At 44.1% G+C, this 20,150-nt stretch overlaps 1 protein-coding gene across 1 annotated transcript in view; it reads right to left on the reverse strand.

Moving 5' to 3' along the window:
* The window catches only part of gfra2b (GDNF family receptor alpha 2b), a 64,193-nt gene that overhangs the window by 13,898 nt on the left and 30,145 nt on the right, over positions 1 to 20,150 (reverse strand). Inside the window, exons 4-5 of the mRNA XM_047569110.1 lie at positions 10,507 to 10,706; positions 9,838 to 10,025 (exon numbers count right to left, since the gene is read on the reverse strand). Coding sequence (XP_047425066.1) covers positions 9,838 to 10,025; positions 10,507 to 10,706 — 388 coding nt within the window. The remainder of the gene's footprint in view (positions 1 to 9,837; positions 10,026 to 10,506; positions 10,707 to 20,150) is intronic.

The raw sequence follows: 20,150 nt of genomic DNA on the forward strand, positions 1-20,150 counted from the left end.
CAAGGCTCCAATAATCCACTTTGTATTGAAAATATTTACATTTTTGTGTGTGTTTTTTTAATGAATTCTGAGTGACTGTGTGTGAACCTGAGAACATGACTTCCTGTCCTCGGTGGAAGCTACGACCCAGATTAGTAGAATGAAATCAAAGTTTTATCTGTAGCTTGTAACTCTGAATATTTTATGACATTTTAATAATTGATCACACACTATAATTAATATCATTACTGGATGGCTCCGACTGAAACACTGTGGGACTCAAACCCGTCTCCTGACCAGGGACGTTTTCCTCCCTGATGAAACAGCTGCTCTGGTCTTTAACCAGTTTAAAATGTGCTGGTGACGTATGAAGGTCAGAGAGAGATGATTAGAGCTGGAGACGCAGAGACACAGCCGAGTGCTTCAGAACGCTGGTGATCAGATCCCGACTGAGCGCGCTCTCATTTCCTCACAGGCCTCGTTAAAGATTCATCTAAACTAACGAACCGAGGCGGAGAGCGTACTGTACCCGCTCTGCCTCTGACCCGGCCATGTTCCTCCTCGTAATAAGACGAAAACATGAAAAAGTAAACACGTTTAAATAAGACATGGCTTCGTAGCGCGGTCGTTCTTTTAAAAGATCCTCTCTGTGTTTGTTGTTGTTTGAAACTGATCCCTGGTTCTCACAGAATCCGGTCCTGACTTGGTTCTGGACCCAGACTGTACTGATGGTACTGATGCTGTTATGGATTCTGCTTATTGATCTGATTCTTTATCAATTCCCTTGTGAATTCCTCCTGTGAACTTTACGTCTAGAAAAAGTTTGTGGTTTCAGGTGAACAGAAATTTTCTGAACAAGATGAGAACGTGTGTAAGAATCAGGAAACTGGATCCTCTCTAGCTCTGCTCTGCTGAACCATAGCTGCACTCGGTGACTGCACTTTGCTGAACTCATGTCTCTCGTGGTGTTTAATATGTGCATCGTCGACAGACGCTTCATCGTGTTGGTGGTGCTGTCGTCTTTGCTGTAAATTGTAGTGCTGGATAAATGTTACAGTCTGTTCTGGTGAAGCCACTTAGACCGTTTCAGCCTGTTTTCCTGGTCGTCATGTGATGTGAGTGACGTGCTTCAGACTTTTAAACTTTTAGCTGCGTTCCTGCCACCATCTGGACTGGGATGTGAAGATTTGGCACCAAAAGAATCGATAAAGGGGCTCAATAATAAATGAAGGCCAATGATATCGATGGACTGAACCATTAGCACCGACCATAACGTCTGTGCTGCTGTTCAACATCTTCTGTGTCTTAAAGTTCTGCAGATAGTTTGTAAACAGAAGGTCAGTTAGTTAACTCTGTACTTGCTCTTTCATATTTGCTTAACTAAACTTTAAAAGTAGCTGAATCAATGAATTAATCAGCAGCTCCTCCTCCGCCTGCAGAAATGAGGAGCCTCCTTTTCTTCTCAGACCTTTTTTCCGTGGACACCAGAGACAATTTGTCCGGCGTCCTGACATTTCCTGCTGCAGCTTGTGGAACGATGCTCTCCGTTACGCCTGTGAGTGCACGAGAAGGTGAAGGATATTAAAAATGAAATTACAGCGAGGCAGAGTGCGTCTAAACGGCCTCATTACCGACAGCCAGGCGCCGCTGGAGCAGCCTCTTCCAATTATCTCCAGCGTAAACACAAACACATTTAAAGCGCTCGTATGTACACATGTATGAACAGCGTCCCCCCCCCCGTCCCACCACCACGTCTGTTTGACCCGGACTCATCAGTCACGCCGTCATTCAATTATCATGTCTGCAAATAACTGGAACAAACACTTACTCTCCTGATTCATTCCACGTGTAACACTGAGGGTTTAGAAGCTGCTTTCTAACAGACTGAAGGAGACGCTCATATAAACGACACCTCCATGGTTTAAGTCCCACTTCACAGTTTGGCATAAAAATAAAAAAAAGGTTTCCAGGTGTGTGTAGGTGGACGCTGGGCCAGAGGTTAAATACAAACTAAAATAAAAACTCTCCAAATTGGTGGAGAAGCAACAAACAGAGAGTTTAGTGGAGCTCCTCAGGGCTTCAGCGGAGATGGAAACATGTGGAGGTGAATGTGGATCGATACCAGCCTCAGGTCAGACTTCTTCATCGTAGCTGAACCGTGTGTCGGGGAAGAACCAGAAAACGGAAGAAAACTGTCAAAACATCTGAACATCCACTCAGAAAAGAAACCGGAGCAGAGCAGAGGAACCAGCTGATTCTAGTCGTGACGGAGGAAACAAACGTCGTTTCTAAACTGGACATCAGTTCCCAGAAAAGACATGGAAATAAAATAGATTATCTATGGAGTCTCAACTCAATATCGACTTGTCAGAAACGTAATCCTCCGCTATGAGAGTCCAGAAGAAGAACAAACTGTGTGACTGTTCCAGCTCAGACTGAGGATAAAACCTTCCTCTGTGGACACGTCTGACTTCAGAGTGAGAACAGACGAGACATTTGTTGTTTCTTCCCGTGTTCATCGTTACAACTGTTCCACCATCAAATCTAGACAGAAAATAGAAGTTTGTCTCTGCAGCGTCAAGAGAAAGATGATGGAACGGGAGATTCATTTATTCTATTTCTGTTCGCCCAGAAATGATCCTGATACTAGAGACACGTCCAGAAATAACTGATGGATCTTCACAGAAATGTTCCAACAAACTGTCCCGAGGACGACGTCAGGAGACACACTGTGTCCCTGCAGCATGTACACAACTTAACAGAGACGAGGTAGAAAAAAATGAAGTCTGTTAATTTGTAAAATTAGATAAGATGGAATAAAATGATTCAGAGCAAAAGAGATTACAATTAAAGTCTTGACTGTCCATCAAGACTGAACAAATTAAGACGAGATGAGATAGAATCACATCATTTACAGCAACTGTTTTTAAAAATGTGTTCAGATAAAATGAGATTATATGAGAAGAGATGAGGTCGAATAAATCAGAAGAACTGAGATGAGACATAATAAAACATTTAAAAATTAGATGAGATTATGTGTTTGGACATTTTCATAAGTCGTCAGTGGATCATCTTATACTTTGACTCATACTATGACATGGATTCATGTTAGTAGATCCAAGCTTCTGATCTGTTAAATTACTGTAATGAAATGAAAATCAATAGAAGTACTTGTTTCATTTCAGCAGCCTGGTGAGTAGAGGCTGGAACAGAAGTAACAGATTCGTGACCTCCAGGAAAAACATCGACTCTAATAACGTGTGTGAAGTGACCCGTCACCACCTTGGGCAGGGTTACACTTCTTATAGACTAGTTCCCATCGGGACACATCTGGTACATCTGGGATTTATGTGCATCAGGTTCCTCGTGATACCTGCTGTAATCACTGCCGTATGTATGCAAACACATACATGTGCAATGAGGCGAGCTGAGCTGCTTCTCCAGAGCCGGCGGCAGCAGCAGCAGCAGCAGCAGCTCCAGCTGAGTGGTGTTTTAAGGCGAGGGAGCCAATCTATCGGAGGCAGCGCTCCATTACACGGTCAGCGAGGTGAGGTGGTGGCGTGATGGAAATAGCTGCCTCCTTTGTGTAGGTCACAGAGGACGGCGGCATCGCAACAGGGCCGCTCGCTTTCACTCCGGCTGTGTGTGCGTGAGTTTACGCAGAAAAGCATCCTGTGATTCATCTCATTTCCCCGGCCCTCGTCGTCTGAAAGCGTCCGCTTGGTTTACAGGAGAGACGAGAAGCGGGGAATGAGTCTTTAAAAGGAAATCAGGCCGAGCTAACCCGGCGGAGATGGAGCAGGAAGCAATATAACCCGAGGTGTGACCAAGGGCAAGCTATCGTGATGCTGAGCGAGAGCGGCAACCGGCGACTCATCAGCAATGCAAATATAGAAATATGCAAATGAGCCGTCCCACTCAGGGACTGTTAATTAAAGAGAACATCAAGACAAAACAAAGCAGCTAATCACCAAACACAGACAGATGTACGCACACACACAGAAAAAAAACAGCGATGAGGAAACTAATCACATGAGCAGCGAGGTTCAAAAAAACATCAGAGCCAACGTCACAGCAGCGGCGACGCCTCGCTTCATCTTCAGTGACGCCTTTAATGAAAGAGCAGGATGATACCTGCTGCTCAGACTCACACCACACACACATGAGCTGTGTTTACACGACTTAATGAGATGCAAAGAGAGACTCCTCAGAGGGTCACAAACAATCACACGGCCGCGACATGATGGGTCGGCTTTTAGTAAACGCTCTGAAACCAACAAACACTTCCTGTCTCAGCTCTGATGCTGGTAAACACAGAGCAGCGCTGCAGATAAATCAGCCACCTGGACCAGGTCAGTGTCCTCCATCTGTGAAGATGAGAGACGAGATGAGATGAGATGAGATGAGACGAGACGAGACGAGACGAGACGAGACGAGATGAGATGAGATGAGGAACAACAATGAGATGAGATGAGATGAGATGAGATGAGATGAGGAACAACAATGAGATGAGATGAGATGAGATGAGACGAGACGACATAAGACGAGATAGGATGAGAAGAGACGAGATGAGATGAGACGACATGAGATGAGATGAGATGAGATGAGATGAGATGAGATGAGATGAGATGAGATGAGATGAGATGAGATGAGATGAGATGAGGAACAGCAATGAGATGAGATGAGATGAGATGAGGAACAACAATGAGATAACATGAGATGAGACACATCAAGATGCAACGAGATACGGTGAGAAACGAGATAAGATGAGATGAGATATGATGAGATACAATGACATATGAAGAGATGAAGGAGGATGAGACGAGATAGGACAAGATGAGATAAGGCACAATGGCAGGATGAGACAAGACATGAGATGAGACAGGGAAGGATGATAACATGAGATGGGATGAGATGAGATACAACAGGATATGAAGAGATGAGATGAGATAAGAGATGAGATGAGTACAACGATGAGTAACCGTTAGCCCGTTAGCCCGTTAGCCTTTAGTTCTGTGGCTTCATAGAACAAGCTGATGGTGAAGGTTTCTAACTGCGTCACTCCACTGGTGTTTTTAAAGTTTAGTTCCTTGAAGTAGAAAAGTGACAATAAAGACCAGCCCTGAACGAGCCTTTTTATTAGCTCTGTCTGCAGAAGGATAAAGTGAGCATGTGTGCCAGTCACTTGTTCATTTGAAACTGAAAAAAACTGTGAAAACTTCGACAAAGGACTTTCTGTGACGTTCTTCAGATTCTCATTGAACTCTAACTGTAGGTGTGACTGCACTCTTTTTGAAATGCAAATAAAGTTCTTTAAAAAGCAGAGCCTCCGTCCAAAGACCCTCTGGAGCTCTCTGTAGGCTTCCTGAGTATTACTCGTGGCAAAGACTGTATTTAATTACTCCTTCTGTCAATCAGAGTCGTCCCCTCAGCGGTGGCTTCCTCCTGCCGGCTCTCAGCCTCAGCAGGAGACCAGACGCCCTCCGACGTCGTCAAGACCCGAAGGACCCGTGGGGTTCTGGTGATTATGCGGCAGCTCTCTGCTCTGCAACAGAGAACGGTGGCGGCTAAAAGAAAAGGAAGGAGGCGACTCTGGGTTCATTTTACAGGCAATCAAACATGATTCACGCTTCACGGGTGATGGTGGGGTGACACCCGCCGCAGAGAAAACTGTGGCCTGACTGATGGAGGGACTGAAGGAGGCCGAGATGGAGCTCGTTTTCAACCTTTTCTTTTGGTGTCGACTAATTGACCTTTCACAAAAACCCCGCCCCCCTTAGTTACTGTTGCTAGTCCATCAAGCTCCTTGACGACGCAGTCTCAACACAGCGTCATGGCGGGAGAAGTTCCGGTACGTGTTAGCAATTACTGAAAACCTCAGATCCAGCAGCACAAAGGCTGTTCATACACAAAATGCTTCAGGAAAGATGAAAATAAAGTAACTTTAAAAGACCTGTTGGGACATTAAGTTCAACTTTGATGTAAACTGCTCCTAGCATTGAGACCCAACACAACAGCTAAAGGTAGCTAGCTAACATGAACTTGCTAGCTAGCCACCTAACATTAACTTAACTAACTTAGGCTCTAGTATTACTAATATTGACCAATAGTAACCACAGTTTCGATATACAGTTTTGTATATACGAGCTAGCTGGATGTTTACTAGCTAGCTATCACTAAGGCTTTAGCCCATTCTAGTCTTACCTTGGAGCCAACCCCGACAACAGGTAAGTGTCCAGCTGTTAATGGCAATTAGTGGCACCAGTTTCTAGATCTTACAGAAACAATCTGATGGTTTCACCCACAGAGTTTCTTATTTAAACTTCCAGACTCTTAAAACTAAAGATGAAACGTCTTTTAGAAACTCTGCAGGTCCAGCTGCTTTTTTTAAACGGCTTTAGGATTCTCTGCTTGAAGTCACATATTCTCACCATGAGACAAACAAACACCTCCTACAAACCAGAAACCTGCAGTTCTCTCATAGCAGCCGAGACAGGAGGGCGGCAGTGGAGTCATTTAAAAAATGACTGGATCGACTTCAGGTCTGATCCTTTTCAATTATTCGTTTCAGGTCGACCATGAACAGAAATCACATCAGCATCAAAACACCTTCTTCTTAAGTTTTAATAGCAGTTGAAATGTTTCGACTGTCGCCTGCAGCATTCGTTCTTCCTGTAGACGAGTCCGACTCGTTGGACCTGACGGATCCACCAGGCTGTCCCATGGTCTCTGGAGGACAGAGTCCATGAATGCTCCTTCGCTCTGATTCGTGGTCCGGTCAGCCCACCACCAATTTGATGACTCCTGTCCAGTCCATTCATGTGATTATTTCACATTATGGACCATTGAACGCCTCAACATTTCTAAAGTTTCCTGGAGACTAATCTTCCAGAGAGGGTTAGAGAGTTTATGGTGTTGGAGGACCAGAACATTTGTGGAGCAGAGAACACAAGGTACGAGCTCCCGTCTCCACATTAACTCTGACTGAAAGAAAGATTTACTGGACTGAATCCAGTCGACTCAGACAAGGACAGACTTTAGGAAGCTACAGGGACCGACTCTAGGACATTTAACACTAGATCTGAGGGTAAAAACAAACCTGAGCATCAGCGTTTAAATAAAGAGTGAAAGTGAAAGCAGAGCCTCCAGCTGCTGATCCAGATGCTAAAAACTCAGAGATTATTAATGAAGCTTGAAGCCATGAACCCTGCAGCAGCACTTTCTCTTTAAATATTCGTTCATGTAGTGAATCTACTTTGAACCCCCGACTAAATATGAACCTGGCTGCCTCCACATCCTCATTAAGTCGCCCAGATAAACCCCCACCTCCTCCACCTCCCTGGCCTCTGCTCTCCTGACTGAGCACTAAACTAAACCAATCAATGGAAACAGGACTAAAGAGTCAAGATGTGCCATAATAATCCTCAAAAAAGACAATTATATAACTTCTGTAAAAATCAACTCTGTTCTCAGTAACAATCTATTTTTTTTCCTTTTCCTGGAATCGCTTTGAACTTTTATCGACTTTCTACAGAAACGATCTGGAGCTGCTGTTCAGCGTTCTTGTGTATTCTTGGTATTTCTCAGCTGTCCGTGTGTAAATCTTTTTTTTTAAATGTCACATATAACTGTAGAACATCAGAGAGGGAATCACCGTCAGGAGCTCAGCTTCATCCAGACTTCACTGGTCCCGTCTGCAGCAGAGCTCACAGCACAGGACGCTTTGGTGTTTCCACATGTCGGGTTTATGGTTGAATATCTGAACCTGACGCGGAAGACGAGGTCCGAGACTAAAGTGTCTTCATTTGTCTCCCTTTGGATAAATTTGCCTCTCATGTGTCCACGATTGGTAAAAAGAAACACACAAATCCATAATCAACAGGATGAGGTAAAAAGTGCTTCACATGACCTCAGACTCTGTTTCCTGTCCATCCTGAGCCTTGATCTGCTCATTAATGAGCTTCACTGACAGTGGGATGAACCAGTGTTTGTACCTGTTGTGTTTACATAGAGGAACTGTGCAGAACAGGATACGTATCAGGTTTCAGGGTTGTTAGTTCAAACAGGTCTTGGGGAGTTACAGCCGCACCAATGATTGTTCCTGCAGTTTTTTATCAGATTTAGTGTTGCTACTGTACCGTAACACAGACTCACTAATATTCCCACACACACCAAACACTCTGAGAACAGAACAGGCCCAAATGAGGTAAGAGATTGTGGTCAAAACCACATTTAAAATACACAACACCCGTGGCAGGTTTTATAGTTCACGATTTAAAACCCGGACTGGTCAACATCTGATCCTTCCTTCCTTCCTTCCTTCCTTCCTTCCTTCCTTCCTTCCTTCCTTCCATGTGTCCCTGGTTCTGGTCCAGTGGTAGGTAGAGATCCATCAGAGACAGCAGCTGATACAATATTCTACTGACCACATGGTGGCGCTGCTGCTGATTGACACACAGACTGAGACCAGGTCTCCAGTTCTGGCTGAGGACGAGTTAATGAAGACATGTTTTAATTAATTAACCTCTAGGAGTTGAGACTGAACTCCACATGCTAACACCTCTTTAGTGTATGTCGTCTGTTTCTTTGTACTATGGAGCTCAGTGGATCTTCATCTGACACCAGAGGTTAAACCACCACCCTTATTTGTGACGTAGTTAAACGTCTTCCTCCAGATATCCAAAGCTGAAACACTGCAGCAGATGGGTTTGTTGTTTATGCAGATGGTCTGAAGAGTCTTTGAGGATTCTGGAAATAGCTCCAGAATCGGGTTAAGTGTCGGCGGACCACCTTCCGGGGATTTGAAAGGTCGGCTGGTGTTTATATTCTGAGAATGTAAATGTTCTCCTTGTGTCATTCACGCCCCGGTTTGCCAGCTCCCTCTGTCTCCTCTCCTACGGCACACTTTGACTTCTGGTCTGTGTCCAGCTTCATGACTATTCATGGCTGTTTATTTATCACAAACATGTCGAGACAAAGCTCTAAAACAACAGTCAGGCTCTAGTAAACGCTGAACCTCGACCCTGTGAACCGTCAGCATCAGGACTCAACACACAGCAGACGTCTGGGAAGAGGAATCTCCAGGGGGGAACTTTAGGACATTTAGCTGCTTCCTGCTTGAAGGCTGCAAGGTGCAAATACATGCAAACTAATAGAATCACTCTATAAATGTCATTAAAGGTCCTTGATAGAAAACCAAAGTCATCCCATGTTTGGAAGCGGAGTGTCCCACATTAGAAACCTTCTAACGCCTCTAACCTGGGACCTGGAAGCAAAATCTTCGCCTGCACCACTGTTGCAGAAGTGGCAGACAAAGAGTTGATTCAAGTTGTCTCAGAGAACAAGGGAACCCATCCTCCATCTGCTCCAAACTTCACAACATCATTTCCATTCGTCCTAGAAATACACGAAACCTAAATATCTCAGTAATAAACTGGTGATGGAAACACCTGCATTTCTAAAAACCTCTCAGATATCTAAAGCTAAAACATTTTGATACTTTCATGAGGTGGTTTTTGATGCAGGGGGTCATGTGACCAGTTCATTTCCTCAAAGTCACATGTATCTCCTAGAACAAGACTTTAGTTACAAGCTCCATCCGCATAAACACTTCCAATGATCACGTGCAAACGCAAGGGACTTACTCGTGACAAATTTAAGAAATTTTTATTATATATTTTGCAAAGGATTCTGGTCCAAATATCAAGAAGATACATTTGATTTATTTGTCCAGCGACATCTGAAAATCCCAAATATTCGTTCTCTATAGTGTTTTGAACTGAGCTGAGCTGGAGAAGTGAATTCATCAACCAAGGAACTGTCTGTTATCGAGTCGGCCGTATGGAGGCGGCTGCTCACCTGCAGAGGGCGTCGGAGCGACAGGTGTGCCTCAGCTCCAGACAGGTAGGCTTGTGCCTCTCCTGGTGGGAGCAGGACGGGACGATGGTGCGTCGGCGGCGCTCTGCACAGGCCTGGTCCGGACAGGAGCAGAACAGCAGAGGGTAGCTGAGCTCCCACGACACCCGGTCGAAGAACTGACGCAGAGCCTGAAACCCAGAGTCATTAGTCTGACTGGAGGAAACCACAGAAGAAGAAAACATGAAGTCTGGTCCTCATGAAGCCTGGTGGTAAATTATAGACACTCAGTGATTGTAGGTCACTTCTAAAAGATGCAACTAAAGCAGAAATTACTGCACTCCTTCCCTCTTCCTTCTTTCCTTCCTTCCTTCCTTCCTCTCTCCCGGTGATTCTATGTTATTCCTAATAGACCCTGTTTGTGTTTCATTACAGCGCTCAGCCTGTTTCCTGCATCTTAATGGATCTGGATCAATACGTTAACACGTTTCAGACGGATGTTGTGTAGCGGGGATGTCACGCAGGTCGATACGTGTTTTAATGTTCCCGCGGCCAGTGAAGGCAGCGGGCGATCCCGGATCTTCAGGGTCGGGAGATCCCGGACAACAATGTGCCACAACTTGTGCCCTTTAAAAACAAAACTTCTCTCAGCTTATAAATCTCTGCACCGACCTTCTGACACCTCTTCCTGCTGCACGGCTCCTGATTGGCCACAGAGGGCTGCGGGGGCGTGGCCTTGCTGCAGATGGAGTTGTAGGCGGAGCGTAGACGCTTGCAGGTCTCGTTCAGGTTGCACGCCTTCGCCGCATCCAGGCAGGGGTTACAGGGTTTCCCCGCCTCGGAGCAGGGGCTCACCTTCGACAAAGATGAATCTGAACAAAAAATTAGATTAAAAAAAAGAAAGAAGATGATTTAAAGTGATTTACAGACTCATCTCCAGCAGTTCTGGAGTCAATGTGCTGGGTTTTAATCTTTACTTCCTCTAGAAGAGTCCTGATGGACCAGAAGAAGTAAAATAAGATGCAAAATCATCACAGATGGATCAAAATATGCACATAAATGCATCAGCATACAAACAGCATAGTGGACACATTTTGTCTTTAAACTGATTCAGACTCAAAAGTCAAAAGAATCAAAACGACATTTCTACACATTTGTTTGCACCGATGCAACGAAGAGTTAAAACTCATTTAAATAAACTGGGTAAAGATAAAGCTCTTTTAATAAAACGGTTCAATTACCCAGTGATGACATTAAGATATCTCCTCGGATATTTAAACAACGATTAAAGACGTTTAATGGGAGGAAGGAAAATAAAGACTTAATGAAAAGTCTTGTCCTGAGGGCGACCTGGTTCACGCTTCTATGAAATGGACCAAACAAACAAACACTGGAACAAACATCAAAGTAGTGAAGTCTCACAGGGAACAATATTTCTGATACAGTGATTCTCTGGTGGTCCACGTCTCTGCAGAGGACAGTTTGTCTCTAGTGGACGTCCCTGCCACCGTAACACTCAAACATAAGTTTGACACGAGCTATTTTTTGTATTCTCTTTGAGAAAAACATACCGTCAGTGAAAGTGGACACGCTGGTCTCACGCTAATTCGCTAATCATAAAAACCCGATGCTAAAGTTCGTTAACTCCCAGTAGAGAGCGTTGATACGAGCAACACGTTTCCACTAAGCTCTGAGTTCATTTATTATTCACACTATCGAACAGTTTCAGTTTTATGACGCGTCTGAGGAAGAGGTTATTTAGGAAAAGGATATTTACAACAGCCCATCCATTATACAGATATCTAGCTCGTTAGCTTGCTAGCTGTTAGCCAGGCCATGTCTCCGTAGAGGTAGATCATCATCATCATCATCACCATCATCTTCATCTTCATCATCATCATCATCACCATCATCTTCATCATCATCATCATCATCATCATCATCACCATCATCATCTTCATCACAATCACCATCATCTTCATCATCATCATCTTCATTGTGGTGGATCTGGTGGTAGGAACCAAAATGGTGGACGGCGTTTCCTTCAGGTCTGTGTTTGGTGGAACTCTGTGTTCTCTGTGGCTCCATTGGTCCAGATCAGATCATCATCTGCTCCAGCTTTTCTTTGGCCGTAAAGAAAAGGTTTGTTGGAATCAAAGTTCCGTTCTGTTCCTGTTCTGCAGAGACAGGATCAACGTCTCAGATGCTCCACTCGGACACAGAGCAGCTGATCTGAAGCCGTGAGCGTCGGCCGATAACGAGCTGCTGCCACCGAGAGCCGATAAAATCTTAAGTGGAGCTTAAGTGGTTCGTAATAAACGTCTAACAGGGCTCAGATGTCAGCTAACAAGCTCCTCGTCACCGGCAGAGACGTCCACGTCCACAGCGTTTATTAAAGCTTCTTATTTAGTAGATTTAGTGGAAGGAAACCTTTTGTTTTGTGTGACGTTCAGTTAGTTCCATTTTATTTCTAGACGTCTGCCACCTTCACAGGGAAGGAGGACACGTCTCCCTCTGATCACACCGTGTCAACACACATGCATGTGGACACCATGAAGTTCCACCCAAACACGTCCAATTACACGTCTCTAACGAGACGGACGCCTGATCCTGGGACCAGGTCAATCAGTCGACACGTCCAGATCAACGCTAACGAGGCTCCTGCAGGGACCAAACCTGGCAGGACGACAAAAGAAGAAACGGAGCCTCCGACCTGCAGAAAATGTTTAGTTTGGACTCGTCCTCCTCCTTCTCCGTCTGCGGCTAAACGCTGCAGCGAGTTTAAAATGTTAAATTAATGTTGTTCCTCATCACAGCGAAGAGAAGGGAGAGGGTGACACAGAGGCCACGGCTGGAGCTGTCATCACCTCCAACTGATGTCTCATACAATTAAATATGAATATGGCCACAATTAACGTGTGTGTTGGTGTGTGTGTGTGTTGGCCTGTGTGTGTGTTGGTGTGTGTGTGTTGGCCTTTGTGTGTGTTGGTGTGTGTGTGTTGGCCTGTATGTGTGTTCGTCCATGTGTGTGTTGGTGTGCGGTATCACTGCACTCACTCGGAGCTTCACGCCGTCTTGTTTTTGAAGATAACCTTGATTCACACCAACACAAACTCCTCTCTCTACCTTTGTGAGGACCCCTCTAACTCCGACCATCTCTCTCTCAACTGGAGCCGAAGACACGAAGCAACGTCTGACACTTGAGTCGGAGGAGATGCAACTTTTTTTCTTTTTTTTTTGTCACTGCTCTGTTGCGATGATGCATCAACCAATCATATGCAATTACTTCAGCCGGTCAGTCAGCGTTGCTCCAAATCAAGCGTGACGCAGCTTTAACCCAAGAACACGAACGTCTGCTGATTTTCACCCGAGTGATTGTTGTTGTGCGGTTTTCGTTGTGTTGCTGCTGTCTGATTTGCGTGGATCCTTCAGTTTGTTTACCGGCGTCATTGAAGGTCTGAGCGTTTCCTCACTTCACTTCCTGTCCCCTCCAATAACTGGTAAGCTGGAGGTTTATGGTAAAATACCGTGCACAGCTCTCATCCTGTCACAGGTTTGGTTAATCTGGCATGAAAACCCAGCAATAAAACAGAAATAAAGCTACTTTTACTTTAGCGGTCACTAGCATATTTATCCTGTGATAGTAGAGCTAGCTGAGCCGTCCTGGAATTTGCATGTAATTCTTATTTAGTGTAAAGCTCATGAATAAATATCGTTTAGTGGTGATTTCTGGTGGAATTCATTTGATCAAGAACATTTTTATAGTCAGCTCATTATTTTTATGCTCTCAAAAAGCTTCTGTCATGGTTGTTAGAGAAGCAGGAATTCTGTGTCTTCACTGGACAACATGTCCCAGGAACAGGAGGACCACATTTCAAGTTCTATTATTGCTCTGTTATCATCTTTTTAAGGAGCCGTTCCTTAAAGGTTCACTCATTTTTCAGAGCTATTTTATTTGAGCCTCGCTGAGAAACCGTTATTTGAAAAGAAAAGTACTTCAATTTACCAGATATTGTTGTACTTGAATATATCTTGATGAAGATGGAAGACGCTAAACAGCACGTTGGTCCTCTCCATGGGACATTTGAGGACAAAGAAACCAAGAGGGACCAGTGGAGACACATAAAGTATCATCACACTCTGCAGGAAGGAGTTTTCTTTCCAGCTTCAAACAGCACATGAACCAAGCCAAGCATACGTTAGCCGGGGATTCTGCTAGCACTTGGGCTAACGCGGCTAACAGCTGGAGACAAACCAAGACAAACCAAGACAAAGACAAGCTGCCAATGCTGCTGCTAATATGTGTCCACTCCTGCAGCCACTGTTCACTGGGAGAGACTGTTCTCAATAAGAAGCGTCAGCTCTCCTCTGGTTGGACAATGTCCACAAGTTAGTTTGTCTCCGTAGCAACAGGGACACATTAATGTGGACACATGGTGGACAAAAAACACAAAAAGTTGCTGAAACGGTTGAATCAACATGAGATTAAAAATGAATGATATTTAATCGCAATTAATAAAAGTAAATCCACAACAACCCTGAGATTAATCTGATTAAACATAGCACTAATAATAATGATAATAAGTTTAGATTGGGACAGATTAGGACGTCAAACTTACGGCCTGGGGGCCAAAGACGGCCCTCCAGAGGGTCCAATCAGGCCCATGGACGAGGACATCTGACCAGTTTCCTCACAGCGTTTTAGTTGTGTCATTACAGAACTTTAAACCATAAAAAAAAGTGTGAGCAAAGACAACACGGCCCCCCGACGTTAGTATTCTGCAACAGTTCAGCCCCCGCAACGTAATAAACACAAGAAACACACAAGGAGTCAGTGTGTCAGTGTGTAGGAGTTTACAGGACGGGATGTACTGTACAGCTTTACAGCGTTTTATCATCACTGACAAAGTCCGCTCTAATGGAACATGTTTTCTCTTCAAACTCAAACATCTACTGGCAGTTTACTCTCCACACACACACACACACAACAACAAACACAACACAACAACAACACACACACACACAACAACACACACAGCCCTGAGCTGTACAGATAAACTGCAGCCGTGTGTTTCCAGGAAAGCCGGCGCTCGTATTGAGGCACTGTGAATGAAACCAGATACCGAGCGTTTCTTTAGCGGCTCAGAGTAAAAATAGAGAAAGCTCCCTTGTGATGTTCGACACCTACACATCCTCCAGCAAAACTAATTCATTCGTGTTTTAATACTGTCCTCTGGTGTGTTTACGTTGTGTAGACGTTTCTGACAGTCGACAAAATCCCGGAATGAGCTGAACCAACAGATGATTCTCCAGAGACTCGTATCTGGGGATGATAAAACTACAGCTAAAAGACACTAAGAGAGATAAAAACACACAAAGCAATCAGCTGTTTAACCAGACTAACAAACATTCACCAACAACAACGAGTCCACAAGATAAAGGACGGACGTCACAGCTGATGCTCGACTTCAGAGCTGCACATTTCTTTTTTTTTTTATTGGTTTTTAAAGAAGTGGAGACGTCCCAAAACTAAGAGCTGCAGGGATCATACGATCCATTTACAGACAAATTAACTTAAATACAAAGCACTAGTCATCACAGAGACGGATCCTAGATCCAGAAACAACGCAGTAGAGAATCTCACATTTCTCAGATCTATGGTTCGAGTCGAGTCACTCAGAACGTTTACATGCACATTAAAATAATGGATTATTGCCCTAATCCAACTTTAACTGGACTTCAGTCCATATAAACACATTACTCTGTTCTCCTTATCTGACACTCAGATAATGTGATTGGAAATTGGTTTTCCCCGTCATGTATACACCTTAATCGCACTTTAACTAGACAACACACATCTTATCTGCACCATAAGTAGCACATACTTACATACAATATTAAAAAACTCTTCTCCATCTGGTTGTTTCTTTACATGCTGGTCTGCTGCATGAACAAATCCAGTTTATTATGTGGCGTATTGGATGGACCTGAACGGCCATATTCAGCCATATTAACTGACTGAAAAGACACATATCGCCCCCTAGTGTGGAGGAGGAGCACATGTTCCCGTCAGTTATTCGATTTTCTCCGTTGCATGTAAACTTGGACAAGGACCTCATTCAGAAAGTTGAATTTAGAGCATTGAGTTTGTCCAGAGGAAGCAGAGCAGACATCTGGGAGACATGAGGATGAAACACATCTGGACATTTCTGATCTGGCTCATTCTGAGTCTTAAACTAAAACGTGTTCTAACGTGTAATTCTAACGTGTTTCTGGAAAGAGAAACTTTTCCTGAGAATAAATCTCTGCACACATTCAGAGTGTGGACGCGTTGTTAGCAGGGGACGACGGAAACTTTTCACTTTATCCGACCGAGCAGAAAACGTGTGACAGACGGAGGCCGGACTGGATCGCACCGGAGCTGTAATTTGGTTTGTCTCAGACGGGAAACTTTGATCAGGGCCGGCGGCCGACGACGTCTCCTACGTCCTCTCAGCTTCTTCCTCAGATCAGACGGATCAGATGAGCTCGACCTTGTCTGTCAGCGTTTTAGAGTCCACTCAGGTGATCAAAGACGGAGGAGACGGCCGCTGAATCCAATCACAGCATCATTCAGGGTTCCTGAAACTCCACTTAGGATAATGTGAGTACGAGGAGGAGAGCAGCAGACAGGAACGATGTCGGGCAGAAGCTTCTGGAAATAAAGGAAGAGGCTGTGAAACATGCTTTAGTAGCATCCATACACTATTATAAGAATGTGTGAAGCTACTCCCGGGACCCGTCGTCCTCATATGGGGACACCTTTATCTGCCATCCAGTGGTAGCAAAGGCTCAATGCATGTAAAAACATGATGGCAGCATTTCAGCAAAATCTTCACTAAAACTTGTCTATTTATGCGTTTTAACGTTTCTCATTTGATATGACATATGCAAATTTAATAAATTCTATCAGAAGTAAAAAGCTACGACATCGCTATTTAGCAAGTACCCGTTTGAGGATGTTGGGACGACTCGTCCTGCTCAAAGCTGATGCTTAGTAAAGATCAACTGATATATATACATGAGGGAGAAAGAGCTGTATCAGCTCCAGATATTGGCTCAGAAAAATCTGCAGCACATATCGGCCATCGACCAATGCTGAGGTATGGTATCGGCCCTAAGAGATCCATATCGGTCGATCTCTACTTCTTAGCTCCTTGGAGAAATTAACAGCACATAAGAAACAAAAGCTCGGGTCTCAGGAGGGAAAGGAATCTCCTTGACATGTTGGTGTAGTTGTGAAAAATCCACCGGTAAATGTTTCTTTTAATTAAATGAAGGTGGAAACATAAAAGCTTGGTCAAGTATGAAGGCGTCTGTAAACCTGTTTATGTCTCCGTCTGCTTGATGAGGACTTGGTGAATTAGTTGAAGAGCGTTGGACTTGGAGGAGTTCCTGCTGGGAGATGATTCATCGAAAGGTTTCTCACTTCCGGCCCTAATCAGACTGAATTGAGCCCTTGTCTGTTTTCTGCAGAAAGTCAGCGTCCGCCTGGTTGAGGGACTAGAAAGACTCTGGAGCTGTTTGTTTGTTGGGAGCCGGTCTAATCCGATCGCTGTCTGCAGGCTGTGAAAGCCGAGCAGACGTTTCCTCCACAACCAACAAGAAGATTTGAGAGTTGTGGCTGGAACATGAAATGAGAGGTGGTGGTTTTACAAAGCTCCAGAGGAAACAACTTTTATTTCTAAGAGATTCATTTAAGCCTCTGCAGTGATAAAAGCCGCGGGGGTCCTGCAGCGTTCTGAGGAAGCCAGCGATGTGTGGCTGGTCTGATGTCAGCAGCTCCAGCTCTTTCTCCACAGGCTGCTCTAAAGTGAACATGACGTCTATTAAGATCATACACAGAATGAACACATCCTCTAACCCGACGCTCACATCGATTCAACTCTTACTTTTATCAACTTTTTTCACCCATGTGTCTTAAAAGTAAAACAGAGCCTGCTCCTCTAGCTCTTATTAGAAACAGGAAAGGAAGTGGAGCTGGAGCCAGTGTCTCTGGTTGGAGGCGTCTCAGTCAAACAGGTGAGTTTTATTTGACCTGGAGTAGAACATCTAACATGACCATGTTTTGGAACCAGCTGGAACGTCTCTCACATGTTAAGTCTTAACTCCCAAAGAGTTAGAACTTTATCAAAACTATTCAAGGATTTTTAAACAGAAGCATGAGATGGAACAAATTAGGTCCTGGATTATTTCCCATAGTAACTGTAGTATATAGGTACCAAATACAAACAGCACAGATGAGAATAAAAGATAAATTAAGTGGAAACATAATGAAAAACAGCAGCAAAGCAGCATGAATTTGTGCAAAACTGTGTGGGTGTACAGTTCACACCATGTTGTTTCAGGACCACGAACATGTCTGTTTGCACAGAGTTGAGGAACATAATCTAATAAGTTATTTATCAGCACTATAAATATTAAATGACACTGATGCTGCTGGTCTCTTTATTCTGTTTTAACATATTTCTTGTTGATGATAAAGGGCATTCTATTCTATTCTATTCTATTCTATTCTATTTATTGACATGTGGACACGTAGTTATTGTTCCTGCTACTTGAGCATCTCATGTTGGAGCTTCTCTCTAAAGAACTTTTTCTTATTGAAGTCAGAGGTTTCATTTCTGTGGGTCTGATGTTGTGACGTTTGTTCAGATTTTTTCAGATCAGTCAGTTGTGTTAATCGAACTTAACGTAATAATTATCTTAACTACAGAGCAGAGAGTTTGTGCAGATGATGTGTTTGTGGAATATTCTGAAATGATTCCAGACCAATAACAGATTCTCCCTGGTTTATATTCTAGATATATTTGCTCATGTTCTCTTATTTTTGTCCCAGTTCGCTCCAGTAACTACGGTTTCATGATGTTTACATGAGATGTTATTAAGTCGAGGTTTGTAAAACGGCTCCAGAGCAGCAGAGGCAGCTCATTCGAGTCCTTCCTTCGTGTTTTTATGGTGAAGTATTGAAGTGTTTAGTGTCAGATTTCCAATAAGACGCCGGAGCTACAGCCTCATGGAAACAATAAACCAAATAAACCAACTGTGGCCCAGATACTCACATTAACCTGCAGAGTCAGGAGCAGCTGCAGCGCTGTCAAGTCTTTATTCAAGTCTGAGAGTGGAGCTCCACGGAGCTGCAGAACGCCCGGAGCCAAGAGAGCCTCCAGCAGCCGAGGCTTCACAGAATTAATCAGCCTGGATGTGAGGAGGCGTGAGCTTCTCCTCAGAGACCAAACATGCTCATTTAACTGAGTGCACGGAATTAACTGGAGAAATTATTCATGGGCTGGAAGCATGAGTTTCCTGTGTGTTCCTGAACGCATCGTCTAACGCCGTGCATAACGAGCGCCTGCAAACCTCAGCGGCGCCGAGCTGCCTTCATTTAGGGTCCGGACGTAAGCTGTTAAATGCTGCTGCATGTTCTCCGGCTGCATCGTCCCACTTCACAGCCGCACCGAGTCTGGATGAGGAGGATGAGGATGAACTGGAGGCTTTAAATGAGCCGTCTGTCCAGGAGGACGTCAGGCTTCCTCCTCTCAGCTGATTCATTCATTCATTGGCCCTGAACCGATTACAGGAAGACATGATGTATTCATTCATTTTAACTTAACCAATGAGACGTTGGTGCAGCAGAGACATCAGGCTGCAAATAATTCAAACTTTATGACTTTATTAAACTACAGCATCTACTCAGATGTTGTCTCTGTTCTGGAGCTCAACGTTTATCAGCTCCAACATGAGACAGACTAATGGAGGCTGTTAGAAAAACACATCCAGGTCCTGGTTTATATCCAGCAGAGCATTTAAAGGGAGAAGATGTTTCATCTGAGCATCTTCTTCAGTTCTATGGGACTGGACAGAGGTTTGAGGTTTAAATATGAAACTCTGTGGGTTTCTTCCTTAACTTCTGTCAACCTCATTCACACCTGGAGGCTGCTGCTGTGTTTCCATTCAAAACCCCAAATATCACAATAAGATCCGCCTCCACTTCTAAAAATCTCTCAAACATCTAAAGCTGAAACATCTCTACTCTCACAAGGAGGTTTTTCGGATGTATTGATGTAAAGTTTATCTCTAAAGTTCAATGGAAACACTTTCTTGTCATTTCACTGGAGATGATGCAGGAGGTCATGTGACCAGATCATCTTCCTCAAAGTGACGAGAGTTGAAGAGAATTATGGGATGTCACCAGACGAGACTTAACCAGAGTTTCAGCTCATTCACTAAACACCTTTAACGTACAAAGAGACATTTCAGAAATATTACTTTTATTT

The sequence above is a fragment of the Mugil cephalus genome, chromosome 19, assembly GCF_022458985.1.
Source record: "Mugil cephalus isolate CIBA_MC_2020 chromosome 19, CIBA_Mcephalus_1.1, whole genome shotgun sequence".
Lineage (NCBI taxonomy): Eukaryota > Metazoa > Chordata > Actinopteri > Mugiliformes > Mugilidae > Mugil > Mugil cephalus.